Source organism: Macaca fascicularis, chromosome 8 (genome assembly GCF_037993035.2).
Source record: "Macaca fascicularis isolate 582-1 chromosome 8, T2T-MFA8v1.1".
Classification (NCBI taxonomy): Eukaryota; Metazoa; Chordata; class Mammalia; order Primates; family Cercopithecidae; genus Macaca; species Macaca fascicularis.
The window spans coordinates 20,592,436-20,606,108 of record NC_088382.1 but is presented as its reverse complement, the minus strand read 5'-3'; the positions used below and the strand labels follow the sequence as shown (position 1 = coordinate 20,606,108).

The window sequence follows — 13,673 nt, the reverse complement described above, 5'->3', positions numbered from 1 at the left end:
ATGAGGATTGAGGATATGTGAAGACACCTCTCATCTCACAGGACTTGGCAGTCAGTCACACAGCAGGCCCTAGGCTGTCAGCTTAGTATTCTTCAATTGTTTCAATGTAGATTGCTTATATTTCTGAGCTTTAAAGATTTCCAAATAAATAAGGAGTTTAACTTAGGTCAGTATGAAATGTGTGCTTTTGGTATGGGTGACATCTGCATTCTATATTATTACATATTAAAATTTATTTTAAAAATACACTCACGTCAGAAAGCATATTTTACAGTGGTAAAGCAGCAGTTTTTATTTATTACAAATTCTAAAAAAGAATCCAACTTTGTAAGTAAAAAGAACACTGATGATCACTTAAGACATTTAAATTTAAAATTACTACTAAAAAAACCCTTTACATTCACACAAGTCCAATGCCTTTGTTGGTTTTTACAGACATAGAATTTCTGTAGGGTTTTGGGCCCTATCAACAATTTTTAGTAAGTACTGCAATAACAGAATAAAGCAATAAAACAACGGGACACTCCTAGGGGACACCAAAGATAAAGGGCCCATTAATCAGGTGTAGGCCAGAGAAACCCAACCTGTTGGCAACCTGAGGCTCTTTCCCACCTGGGTCTTGGTGAGACATGTGGCACAGCAAGGCTGTCAGTGCATGTGCATAAATTGTAGACCAGGTCCCACTAAGCTACTTCCGGAAACAGCCAGCCCTTCCATGAGTCACAGAGGTCCCTTGGTCCTTATTCATCTTGATATACTCATGGGACGTTTGGAATTAAGGAGCCCAAGCTACCTTACTTGCATTTGAAGGCTTTCACTTCATATCCTACCCCATCAGTCTAAGAGCCCACCCAACAAGGGTAGCCACAGATAGAGAGATGCTCATGCTCTACAGGCTGCCTGACCCTGGAACCAGCCTGGGGCCCTGACAATGACCTCCACCGGGCTGTCAGTGGCTAGGGAAAGCTCTTTAAGACCCAGCGATCATGGCAGTGGCATCAGCCATGGTGAATCAAAGTTAAGTATAGTGCTCCCAGCAAACAGGGTTACCAACTGGGTTGAGCAATAACAAAATGCATTTGAAATCAGTAAGACTAAACTGTGTATATATAAACAATAATGAACATTACAAATACCAACAACCACAACAATAACAGATCAGGCTTCTCAAAATCCAGAAACCGGAAGGCTAAAGTGTTTAAATACAATCATGTAAGGAAAAAAAAAAAATCTCCCCAAAACCACTTATTTTCACATCTATATGACTAAAAAATGAAAATGACCTTTGCTGGCATTACTTGCCATGCAAATATCCATCCTTTCCCCCTTGATATTTAAGGACATGTGGGATAACTTTATAAAAAAGTAAAGTGTACAGAGAAGGCACTGTTTTGGCACTAGCAAAAAGGACAGTTAATTTTCACACGAATCACGTGAACTTTAATAACCCGTGATACACATGCTAAACTCAATCCTTTAAAGCCCTGTGGAAACTGTATTTTTCGTGGTAAGTAACAGTTGCTTGAAGCGTATTAGGAGAAATCATGAGCCACATCACCGGAAAGGGAGAGTCAGAATCTGGCATGATTTCATCATGTGGTTTGTAATCTCAGAACACGCCCTCATTTAAGAGGAGGGAAAGCAAGGCTCAAGTGCTCCCTCTGTCATCATGGGTACTGGAGGCCGATGGCTTTTCCTTATGCTCCCTGCTAAGCATTTAAATAAATTTAGAAAATAGATAAAAATAGATTCTAATTAAAGTGTTTTAAATTTTTTTTTTTTTTTTTATTGAGGCAGGGTCTCACTGTTGCCCAGGCTGGAGTGAAGTGGCGTAATCTCAGCTCGGCGCAGCCTCACTCTCCTGGGCTCAAGCGATCCTCCCACCTCAGCACCCCCAGTAGCTGGGACGACAGGTGTGCGCCACCACGCCCAGCTAATTTTTGTATTTTTTGTAGAGACGGGGTCTTGCTATGCTGCTCAGGCTGGTCTTAAACTCCTGGGCTCAAGCGATCAGCTTGCCTCGACCTCCCAGGGTCCTAGAATTATAGGAGTGAGCCACCATGCCTGGCCTTAAAAAATTTTTTAAAACTACCTGTAAGCACTCAGGACTTTAAAAGTATTTTGACTAATATTTAAAATGTAAAAGTTTTTAAAAAATTTTTATTCATAGAAATTAAAAGAAGACAGTCTCTTATTTTTTAAAGGAGGATAATTCTGAAACTAATATTTTCTATCAACCATGGCTGATAATGGTAAAGTTCTATATATTAATGTTACTTTTTCATATATCTCTCTCTCAAATGACACTATGGCTTTAGTTCTCTCAATGTTTATCTCTGGGGAAAATGTGATTCAGATAATCGGTATTTTAGTATATATCAAAGGTTCTAATATAAATTTTCCTCACAGTTTTTAATAGAGTTTGCATAGCTCTATTCTTAAATGTAGGACTGCCATTGCCCTCTGGTGGTAAGTCACAAATTATTCTTTTTTTTAAGAGTATAAAATTGAGGTGCCATTAGAAGAAATTCTCACTGAAAATGCTGAGAATATATTTCTTAGGGTAGAAAAGTAATTGAAGCTGCTTTTACTTAATCATGAAAGAATTTGCATATGTATTTCTTCATTACTGGAGAAGACTTTATATAATTTTGATTGATTACTAGTCAAAACTCCACAAAACATTTAGGTAATTCTGAGACATTAAAAAAAAAATGTAGTTGAAAACATTATGAATTCAAATGTAGAAACAGAAAGGTGCCAAACAGCTGGTGATACTGACTTGCTAATAAACACCTACCAGGACAGATCTGTCGGAAAAGGTGTGGCAGGAACAAGTAAACAGGAATCCCCAAATGCCCCCACCTCCTCTCCATTCCAGATTACAAAGCACCTGCTATAATGCACTAGAGCTGAGTGACTTCGTATTAGAAACATTATAAATACTTCTTAAAGAGTCTATCTATAGGAAATATACATATAAAATCATAGTATATTTTAAAATAGTTTAAAAACTAAAAATTAGGTATAAGCCTATCTATCAACATCAAACATTAATTTTTCTCCACAGCAGTTGGGTTTGGTACCCACATAATGATATAGCCAAAGCCCACCATAAACCCAACTTACTGATACACTGACGTTTGAAATACACACACACAGATATCTATACACTCACATACATACGTAACTGTTAACATAGAAACACACACATCCATTGAGTCTTCACAGAAAAAAAGGCACAGTGGCTGACAAAGCATTTTTTCATATATATTTGTGTCTGCAAAGTGTTTCAATGTGGAAAAATAATTTTTCACCGAATTCCGCTTCAAATTGAGCACAGTGGGCCTAACAGTTTTAGCTGCCTATCACATTCTAAACAAGTTTCTTGATTGCATTACAGTAAAAGATTTGAGTGTTCATATATAAAAATTGTTCACATTTCCTGCGTGAAGGGCCTACTCTAGATTGAGTATAGAATCAAACGTGTTTTCAGTGTACTGTGACAACAGCAAGGATTTCTGAGCATGCCTACAGTTCCTACCAAAATATCCGATCCTGTGCTTATCCAACTCCTTCTCTCCAGTAAAACATGCAGCTTGAGAGAAAATTCTGGGCTTCAGATTTTACCATGTGCACCCTGGAAGTTGTGGAATGTCCGTAATGAGTTCTGTGTCACGGATGCTGTAACACTAGCAGCCAGAAACCCAGGCTTTCTACCTGTTTGATGTTTAATCACAATAAACTCTTGGCTATACAAAACCACTGCAACTTGCTTTCTAATGGCAACAATAAAATAGCTGATTTCTTGGAAGACCCATGAGGAAAACAAATGTTTTCCTTGCCTTTGGATTATGTGGGCCAGCTAGCATGCTTGGTAATGTTCGCCACGGTGTCCCGGGAAATGTCACCCAGCCTCATCCAATTAACTGTTTAATGATTTGTACAAAAAATAGTTCATGAGAAGCAAAACACACTGCAAATAAATAGTCTGCTATTAGGGAAGCCTAAAAAGTAAAATATAACAATGAGAGAATCTTACACGGAAAAATTTATTTGCTCATTTACAAGGGTAACTGTGTTTATATAGCTTTAATTCAATTTAATTTTTTTTTAGTTTAGAGTTTTAAATAACCGTGTTTTTTTAACCAAAATATTTGATTCCCCAATCACTGATGGGTTATTATATTTAACACGGGAGCTTGTATTAACGGGCTTAGTGTGGTCATTTGAAAGCAAATGGAATAAAAAGTGCTAAACAATTTATGGAGTAGGGATGTTCCAAAAGAAACATCAGAGGCAAATTGAATCCAAAGTCCTTAAATTGGGCCAGATGCCATTTAATACTGAAATAGGCATGTTCATATCACAACAGGGGGATTTTCTCTTCTTTCCCTTTGTCTTTCCCTCTTTGCATGATGCTGCTGTAGGCCCCTCATCTCTAGGAAAAGACAAAAGAAACAGAAACAAAGAAGCGAACTCTGTGCCTGACAAGGATAAGAAAAAAACTAAATTGTGATTAAGGAAGTAATGGAAAAAGGATGAATCATTCCACAAGTTGTGTGGTCTGGGAGAGTCTGTTGGCTTATTTTAAGTGACTTTTTAGAAAGGGATGCTTGGGGTTTGCTTATTCAAGCATTGGTCTAACTCTCTGATCTTCAAACATATTCTCATTACAGCCACTCCATGAGCTTTCTGGCCATGGTGACCATCTTCACCTTTTAATTGCAAGGGTCCCAAGTAAGTCACAGTGCCTCTCTTAAGTCCCTGACTGGGGATATGTCATTCACATCAAGTGAAGACCTCATATTTTAGGACCACTGTTTGCAAAGGAGACAAAGTTCAAAGGGAGGCCAGCTAGTGACATGGAATGCCACTCCTGGCCTGCGTAGTGCAGCAGAAGCTGACACCCTATTGGCTGAGGTGTGAGCAAACTGTCATACCTCACAGGAAAAAAAAAAAAAAAAAAAAAACTGCATTAAACCCACTGTTGGCACTCACAACTTATTGAAAAGGCTCTTTCCTTATCACCTCATCTTACCCCTAACCAGTGACAGACACCATGATGAGTAACTGCATTTCTGGCATCCCCTAAACTGACATTAATGAAGTCAAACAAGGTGAAGCTACTAGTATTTCCCCAACTGCAGGGGCCAGAGACGAAACCCCTTTACATTCAGTGATTTACCTCTATTTCAGTATGTGCAGTATATGCCACCGATTAATGACGACACCGGAAAAATGTAACACAGTAACAGTAAAATACCAGCTAACTTTTAACACTCATGTTCCCAAGCATATACATAGATACATACATACACACAAACGTACACATACTCCCACTGTTTGGGGGCTGTTCATTACTGATGAATGAAACCTCCACTCAAAAGGTTTCCTCGGGCATGTAATTCACCATCTGAGGAGATGCTGTCCAGGTAAGTAAGTATAAATTAGGGTGAACTATGTATGCAGCAAACCCATGTTAAACTAGCATGCTGATGACATCCGGTCACGGTTTACTCAGCGTAGGATATGTATGCTAACACGATGACCAGCTCTGCTCCTGCAAGTGTTAGAATTCGCTTGTCTTTTCATGGAATATGAAAGGTAAACTAACATTTCTTGGGTGATGGTCATGTGCTTGAATGGCAGATTTTTCTTCTGTTGCTGCATGAATGTTGTCTGGATAAGCATCTTCTTCATCATTTTCATCTCTCAGACGACCCTCCAGGCTGTGTCTAATGCCATAAGCAAAGTAAATCAGGAAGCCTGTTGGGGTGGGGAAAAAAAAATCAAGGTTTCAGGTATGTCAGAAAATGACTTTTAAGTTATAGAGGTGGAGAATTAAACACAGAACTTCAGAGTTTTTCTCTTTCTTTTCTGTAGTACTTTAGAACAGGAGTCCCCAAACCCCAGGCCACAGACCACTATTGTTAGGAACCAGGCCAAGCAGCAGGAGGTGAGCGAGCAAAGTCTCATCTGTATTTACAGTCACTCCCCATTGCTAACATTACCACCTGAGCTCCGCCTCCTGTCAGAGCAGGGAGCATTAGATTCTCATAGAAGGGACTGCACATGTGAGGGATCTAGGCTGCGTGCTCTTTGTGAGAATCCATCTAATCCCTGATGATCTGAGGTGGAACAGTTTCATCCCAAACCCACCCCCAACCCTGTCCATGGAAAAACCGTCTTCCACAAAACCTGTCCCTGGTGCCAAAAAGGCTGGAGACCGCTGCTTTAGAAGAATGAAATGCAAATACAACATACCCCACAGAAGATGTCCTTGATCAATATTTTCCTGCTAGAATGTGCCTCTCTATTGTTAAGACCCAAACTTTATAGATTGTATTTTGCTCTCAACAAGTTTTTCAATGTCTATATGGAAAAATTTTAATTTATGTTTTTTTTTTTAAATTTCCTGATTTGCCTTTATTAAGAAGAATCAAATTAGAAGAAATGAGGCTGATTCCAGAATATTTCGGATATGTAAATCATGAAATGTCATTCACACTACAACTCACTGAATACATATTTGGGATTACTTGTTTTTTCTCCTAACTTTGCATTTACTTTTGCTTTTCATTTTTATTTTTGTTTTTGAGACAGAGTCTCACTCCGTCATCCAGGCTGGAGTGCAGTCGTGCAATCCTGGCTCCCTGCATCCTCCGCCTCCTGGGCTCAAGCGATTCTCCTGCCTCAGCCTCCTGAGCAGCCAGAACCACAGGCGCCTGTCACCACACCCAGTTAATCTCTGTATTTTCAGTAGAGACGGGGTTTCGCCATGTTGGCCATGCTGTCCTCGAACTCCTGACCTCAGGTGATCCGCCCATCTCAGCCTCCCAAAGCGCTGGGATTACAGGTGTGAGCCACCGCGTTTGGCCCTCACTTTGCATTTTTTTTTTTTTTTTTTTTTTTTTTGAGACGGAGTCTCGCTCTGCCGCCCAGGCTGGAGTACAGTGGCCGGATCTCAGCTCACTGCAAGCTCTGCCTCCCGGGTTCACGCCATTCTCCTGCCTCAGCCTCCCGAGTAGCTGGGACTACAGGCGCCCGCCACCTCGCCCGGCTAGTTTTTTTGTATTTTTTAGTAGAGACGGGTTCCACCGTGTTAGCCAGGATGGTCTCGATCTCCTGACCTCATGATCCGCCCGTCTCGGCCTCCCAAAGTGCTGAGATTACAGGCTTGAGCCACCGCGCCCGGCCTCTCACTTTGCATTTTAAAGGCGCAAATGAAACCAGTCCCAATAATTTCCTGAGTTCCCTAATTTAGTAATAATGAGAGTCTAACAATATGGATGTGATCCCTACGATTACCAGCCTAACTTCTGGTAGGGGTAAGTGGGTTTTCCATGCCCAGGCCTCATTCTATTGTAGCAGAGTGGATTCCTTCCATGTGGTTCTCAAAAGGAGCCACTGTGTCCCTGAGTCCTAAATCTCTTGGTGACAGGGAAATGCTAGGAGACTGTACAAGTTCACCCAGTAATTTTTTTTTTTTTTTTTTAGATGGCGGCTCGCTCTGTTGCCCAGGCTGGAGTGCAGTGGTACAATCTCGGCTCCCTGTGACCTTGCCTGCCAGGTTCAATGTTTCTCCAGCCTCAGCCTCCAGAGTAGCTGGGATTACAGATGTGCGCCACCACATCCGAATAATTTTTGTATTTTTAGTAGAGACAAGGTTTCACCATATTGGCCAGGCTGGTTTCGAATTTATGTTCTTAAAAGTCAATACTGTAAACAAAATGATATGTGGAATAAAGTCTCAAATTATACCCTAATTACAAGTGATGAATTATCAGAGTCAAGGTCAGGTATTTTGGAAAGTACTCCCTGTATTAACTAAGGGGACACGGATATGCCTTACACGTGTCACTGTCACCAGGAGAATCCAAAGAACTGTCTGCAAAGCAACTGTTTATTAACAGCCACACTGTGTGGGGATCGGGAGGCAATGTTTTAAGTACCCTCCTAAGATCACTGCAGACATATAGGCATTTTGCTGTTTTAGTTTTATTTTAGAAAATTCATTGTGAGTTTTTGGTTGATGTAAAATGACTTTTTCTGGGTTTCATTTTTTTCACCTGTAAGTTGAAAGAAATAGAGCCGACATGGTTCTACTGGGTTAGTGGGAGATACTGATTTAAAAAGGCATCTGAAAACATCTGGAAAAGCACTCAGACATCCCTAAGAATCAGGAAAGAAAGAAATGGGGGGAAAAAAGCTTTTATTCCCAGGCTGGGGGAGAGGGTGCATTTCTCTCATCACAGCACATAAAATAGGAAAGAGAACCCAACATTAAAAGACCTACCAATTGCCATCCAAATGCTGAATCTGATCCAAGTGTCTGCACTCAACTGGACCATCAAGTAAATGTTCACCAGGATGCTGAACGCTGGCAAAAATGGTAAGAATGGAACCTAAGGGGGAAAACAATCCTTTTGAACATACTCATATTTTGAAGCATATTTCAACAGTGCGGCAATTAATTCGGCATATATACTTTCGCACTACCTTAGTCACAGTTAAAACCACGCTTCTAGAGACCATAAAAGGAGAATCACACCTTAGAGTATTTACTAAAGCTCAAGGCAACAGGGGATTTGTAAGATTCAGTAACACCTGCACCGTCAAAATAATTTAGACACACACAGGGGATACCTCTGAAATGCGGGATACATATGGTTATCCCAGGTACATCCTTCCAGGAAGCCCTTTACAAGCCCAAGCCAGTATACTGTTAGCGCCAATGGGACAGGATAGTTTAACTCGCAGTGGAGGAGCTTATCTTTTTAATGTTTAATTTAGTTTTATTTTATTTTTAGAGACAGTGTCTCACTCTGTCACCCAAGCTAGAGTGCAGTGATACTATGACAGCTCACTGCAGCCATGAACTCCTGGGTTCAAGTGATCCGCCCACTTCAGCCTCCTGACTAGCTAGGACTACAGGAATGAGCCACTACACGCAGCTAATGTGTTTGTTTTGTAGAGATGGGGTCTCACTATGTTGCCCAGGCTGCACTTGAACTCCTGGCCTCAAGCAATCCTCCTGCCTTGTCCTTTCAAAGTGCTGGGATTACAGGTGTGAGACGCCACACCCGGCCCCAGAGGAAGGGCTTTTGGTGGGAACAAAGTCCTTAGGAGAGGGCAGTGAATTTCTAAAAATATTCACCCTACTTTTCTGATATTACAACTTCTTTTAACATGAAATTTGTTTACTATTATATATAATAATATTGTGATAGGAACATACCCAAGTTTTTGAAAAGGCAGTAAGAGGACCAATGTAGAAGGAATTCTGCACAAAAAGGAACATATCGAAGGATTCTGACACTCTCATTCACTGGCTAACCACATTAGGAGTTGCTGAGGCAGGTCTCAAACACCTGAGGTCAGGAGTTTGAGACCAGCCGGGCCAATGTGGCAAAACCCCATCACCACAAAAACACAAAAATAAGCAGGGCAGGGTGGCTCACATGTAAAATCCCAGCACCTCTGGAGGCGGAGGTGGGTGGATTATTTGAGGTCAGGAGTTTGAGACCATCCTGGCTAACATGGTGAAATCCGGTCTCTACTAAAAATACAAACATTAGCTGAGTGTGGTGGCATGTGCCTGTAATTCCAGCTACTGGGGAGGCTGAGGCAGGAGAAGTGCTTGAACGCGGGAGGCAGAGGAGGCCGAGATCGCTCCACTGCACACCACCCTGGGCGACAGAGAGATTCCATCTCCAAAAAAAAAAAAGAAAAAAAAAAAAAAAAGAAAAAACACATCAAACTAATTATACAGAGAAAATGAACACAGTATTTTGGGTCTCTAATCCTCATTACACATACCATGAAGGCTACTTTCTGCTGATTCTGGGGCTGCCTCCAGATGGTGAGAATGATGGCAACATAGAGAACAAGAAACAGCGCGAGGAGAGCGAGGCTCCAGGCCTCCAGCCTGGTGATGGCGTGAACTCCGTAAGTGGTCAAGACACTCAGGCCCAACACGAGAAAAGCTGCAGGGGGATGTGTAGATAACACAGTCAGCATACCGCGCTCCACCCAGATTGTTTGGTGCAATACAGTATGTTCTGATAAAACATTGAGTTCTGTACACATCTACTTAGCTAAATACAGAGTCTTCGCCTTGCTCTTTCTTCTTTTTCATAGAGAAGAGAGATGTCCAGTTGCATGGATTTAAGAACCATTGCTTATTTACTCATTACTTTCCCCTCTTTAGAAGCCAACCGCCCCTCTTGGTGTTACTGACTTGCATTATCTGCCCACGTGCCATCTGTGTCCTCATTGGTTACTTTCAGACTAGGATGCTATCAGGGGTGGATATTTCCCTTTTTTCAAATGGGAAATGGCACATCTGGTTATTTTAAGCTGTTGCAAACATGGACTGTGATATGGGTTGGCTGTGTCCCCACCCAAATCTCATCTTGAATTGTAGCTCCCATAATTTCCATGTGTTGTGGGAGGGACCCGGTGCAAGATAATTGAACAGTATGTAGTTTCCCTCATGCTGTTCTCATGGCAGTGAGTAAGTCTCATGAGATCTGATGGTTTTATAAGGAGAAACCCCTTTTGCGTGGTTATCATTCTCTTGCCTGCTGCCGTGTAAGATGTGCCTTTCACCTTCCACCATGATTGTGAGGCCTCCCCAACCATGTGGAACTATGAGTCCATTAAGCCTCTTTTTCTTCATAATTTACCCAGTCTCAGGTATGTCTTTATTAGCAGCATGAGAACAGACTAATACAGACTGTTAACGTACACAAATAATATATCATCTGCATCTTTTCTCCTTGTTTCGGAGAATGACATCACCACCCCATCCCTGACCATCAAGTCTGCTCTAGGGGCACCTCTTATTTGCTCTGAGAAGCCTGTGCTTTCCTACTTGCCACCAATCATCCTGTCCTGTAAAGCCCAGTGAGAGTATGGACCGCCTCTCTTGGCATCCCAGGTGCCCAGTGGAGTACCCGGCACACAGGCGACATTTTATAAATGTCACTGAAAACACGAATGATTACGTAACTGTGTGTTACATAAAACAAGGATGTCCTATATTATTGGACAATTCCATCAGGTTCCAGTCAGTCAAGTTACTGGCACGGGTACGTAGCCTGATGCTTTCACCCAGAGGGCATCCTAACCTCTAACGAATGTGCCAGTTTGTACTTCTGTCACTCTCGTCTTGAAGTATTCCTTCCTCTTTTGTTCGATTATCAAGATGCAATAAATATATACAGGTAATATAAAGATGATCTCGACGACTGGTGATGCTTTAGGTGAAAATTTCAGGGTGGTTGCTAATATATTCTAGGGCAATGTGAAGCTCTCTGTTCTCTTTCACATCACGCCAGCTCTACCCACACACATCTGGGTCTGTACAATGTGAGCGGAGAAGACGACTTACCCAGGAATCCTACCAGAAAGCTCACGAGAGAAGCTGACTGCTGTGTCGGCAGAAGGGAGGGGAAGAAGAGGGTCCGCACACTGAAGCCCTGTCTCTGCAGCATGGTGACCTGGGACTCACTCTTCGAGGTTACCCTGGGAGACGATTCCAGACCATCTTTCTCGGGAGAAAATTTGGGCTGCTCGTAAGATAAGCCAGGCTGGTACCTATTCCAAACAGACATCTGTGTCTTTATTCTCAAACAGACATTTGGCCCAAGTGAAACCAGCACCTAAAGCCTTAAGGAAGACATCATACAGAGTGATAGTGTGTAAAGTAAATCAACACTTATGACTCCAGTCCCAGAGCATGCTGAGTCAGGCCACAAACCTTTTCGAGAAAACATCTGCAGCAAAATACCCAAATTTCCCCCAGGAGTTACCTAATCAGAGTCATATATTAGACGGCAAAAGAAAGTGAAACTGTAAAGTAAGGCAATCACAATAAAAGGATGATTATTCTGAAATTATCTATGTCCAAAGGAAATGCGGTTCATGAAAACAGCACAGAAACTCTGGGTAAATTTCAGCTATAAAATAATGCAGTCACCAGTTTGGCCTTCAAAGGCCTCATCACAATCTTTCTGGCCTCATCCTTCCCTACTGACTCTTCTAGCTAAACCAAGACAAGCTCATCTGACCATCCTGCCACGTCTACACCCATTGCATGCCATTGTCCTTTATTATTTTATCCTCCTCCTGTATAGCCTATATCAAGACATCAGCCTTGACATGGTTTGGCTGTGTCCCCACCCAAATCTCACCTTGAATTGTAGTTCCCACAATCCCCAGGTGCTGTGGGAGGGACCCAGTGGGAGGTAATTCAAAAATCATGGCAGTGGTTACTCTCATGCCGTTCTTGTGATAGCAAGTGAGTTCTCATGAGATCTGATGGTTTTTCATGTTTTGTTTTGTTATTTTTTTTTTGAGACCGAGTTTCGCTCATTGCCCAGACTGGAGTGCAGTGGTGTGATCTCAGCTCACTGCAACCTCTGCCTCCTGGGTTCAAGTGATTCTCCTGCCTCAACCTCCTGAGTAGCTAGGACAACAGGTGTCCCCCACCACGCCCTAAGGGGCTTTTCCCCTTTTTGCTCAGCACTTCGCCTTCCTCCCATCATGTAAAGAAGGACATGTTTGCTTCCCCTTCCACCATGATTGTAAGTTTTCTGAGGCCTCTCCAGCCCTGCGGAACCATGAGTCAATTAAACTTCTTTCCTTTATAAATTACCCAGTCTTGGGTATGTCTTTACTAGCAGTGTGAGAATGGACTAATACAAGCCTACTTCTCCTCCTAGTGTCTGCCCCAGGCTTTTCAGTGTGGCCTCTTCTCCTTCTGGGCAGCCTTTACTTATATTTGAAAGTAACATTTTCCCTCCATATAAAGAAATATGCTCACTGAGAAAAAATGCACAAAAGCATACAGGAGAAATTCAAAACCAGCCATAATACTACCAGCCAGTGTTAATCACTGTTAGCACTTTGGTACAATTTCACCCAGGCATATAACGGCTATACAGGCATATATGATTTCTCCATGTAAATTTATTATTTGAGACAGTTCAGACACTACATATACTGTAGTTTTATGTCCTTAAATGGATATATTTCTCCATAAAATTAAATACCATTTTATTTGCTGTAGAAGAGTTCAGTGAATAAATGTAGCCTCATTTATTTAACCATTCCTCTAGTGATATTCAGGTTAATTTCATTTTTTCACTGTTGTAAATTACCTTTTCCAAAAACATCCTCTACATACATCTATGTGCGCCTCTGGTTAAATCTTTAGCACAAAAATTTTAACAACTGAATTAATGGAACAAAAAGCACAGCATTTTTAAGTGTCTTTAGACATTATGAGAAATGGCCTTTCACGTAGATTAGGCCAACCTATCACTCGTGGTCAACTTGCATATGATTCTTTGCTACAGACCAGATAGGCTTCTTCTATTTTTCATTACTATTTTGATAGATGTGACCTCTCCCCTTGGTGAGACTGCTGGCTCCCAGGAAGCCAGGAGAGCGAGGGCTCATTTTCTCACTCCCAGAGTCCCCCATGCATGGTACACCCCGTAGAACCACCGGGTGACTCACCTGAGGATGAGAACACAGGCTGCCACCAAAGAGTAGGCCATGAGTGTGCCAATGGACATCATGTCCACAAGTGCCTTCAGGTCAAACAGAAAGGCCATCAAAGCTAGGGGGAGAAGAAAAGAATGGTGGAGTAAACGGCCCAG

At 41.8% G+C, this 13,673-nt stretch overlaps 1 protein-coding gene across 23 annotated transcripts in view; it reads right to left on the bottom strand.

Moving 5' to 3' along the window:
* Positions 1 to 266: 266 nt before the first annotated feature.
* SLC7A2 (solute carrier family 7 member 2) overlaps positions 267 to 13,673 on the bottom strand; it is a 73,157-nt gene continuing 59,750 nt past the window's right edge. For 21 of the 23 annotated variants that reach the window (XM_005562670.5, XM_074000339.1, XM_045397903.3 and 18 more), the window contains 5 exons: positions 13,531 to 13,633; positions 11,399 to 11,604; positions 9,823 to 9,989; positions 8,300 to 8,408; positions 267 to 5,769 (listed from right to left, as the gene is read on the bottom strand). In XM_005562670.5, coding sequence (XP_005562727.2) covers positions 5,573 to 5,769; positions 8,300 to 8,408; positions 9,823 to 9,989; positions 11,399 to 11,604; positions 13,531 to 13,633 — 782 coding nt within the window. In that variant the 3' untranslated portion in view covers positions 267 to 5,572. The remainder of the gene's footprint in view (positions 5,770 to 8,299; positions 8,409 to 9,822; positions 9,990 to 11,398; positions 11,605 to 13,530; positions 13,634 to 13,673) is intronic. The other 2 variants (XR_012417105.1, XR_012417106.1) reach the window with 1 other exon arrangement.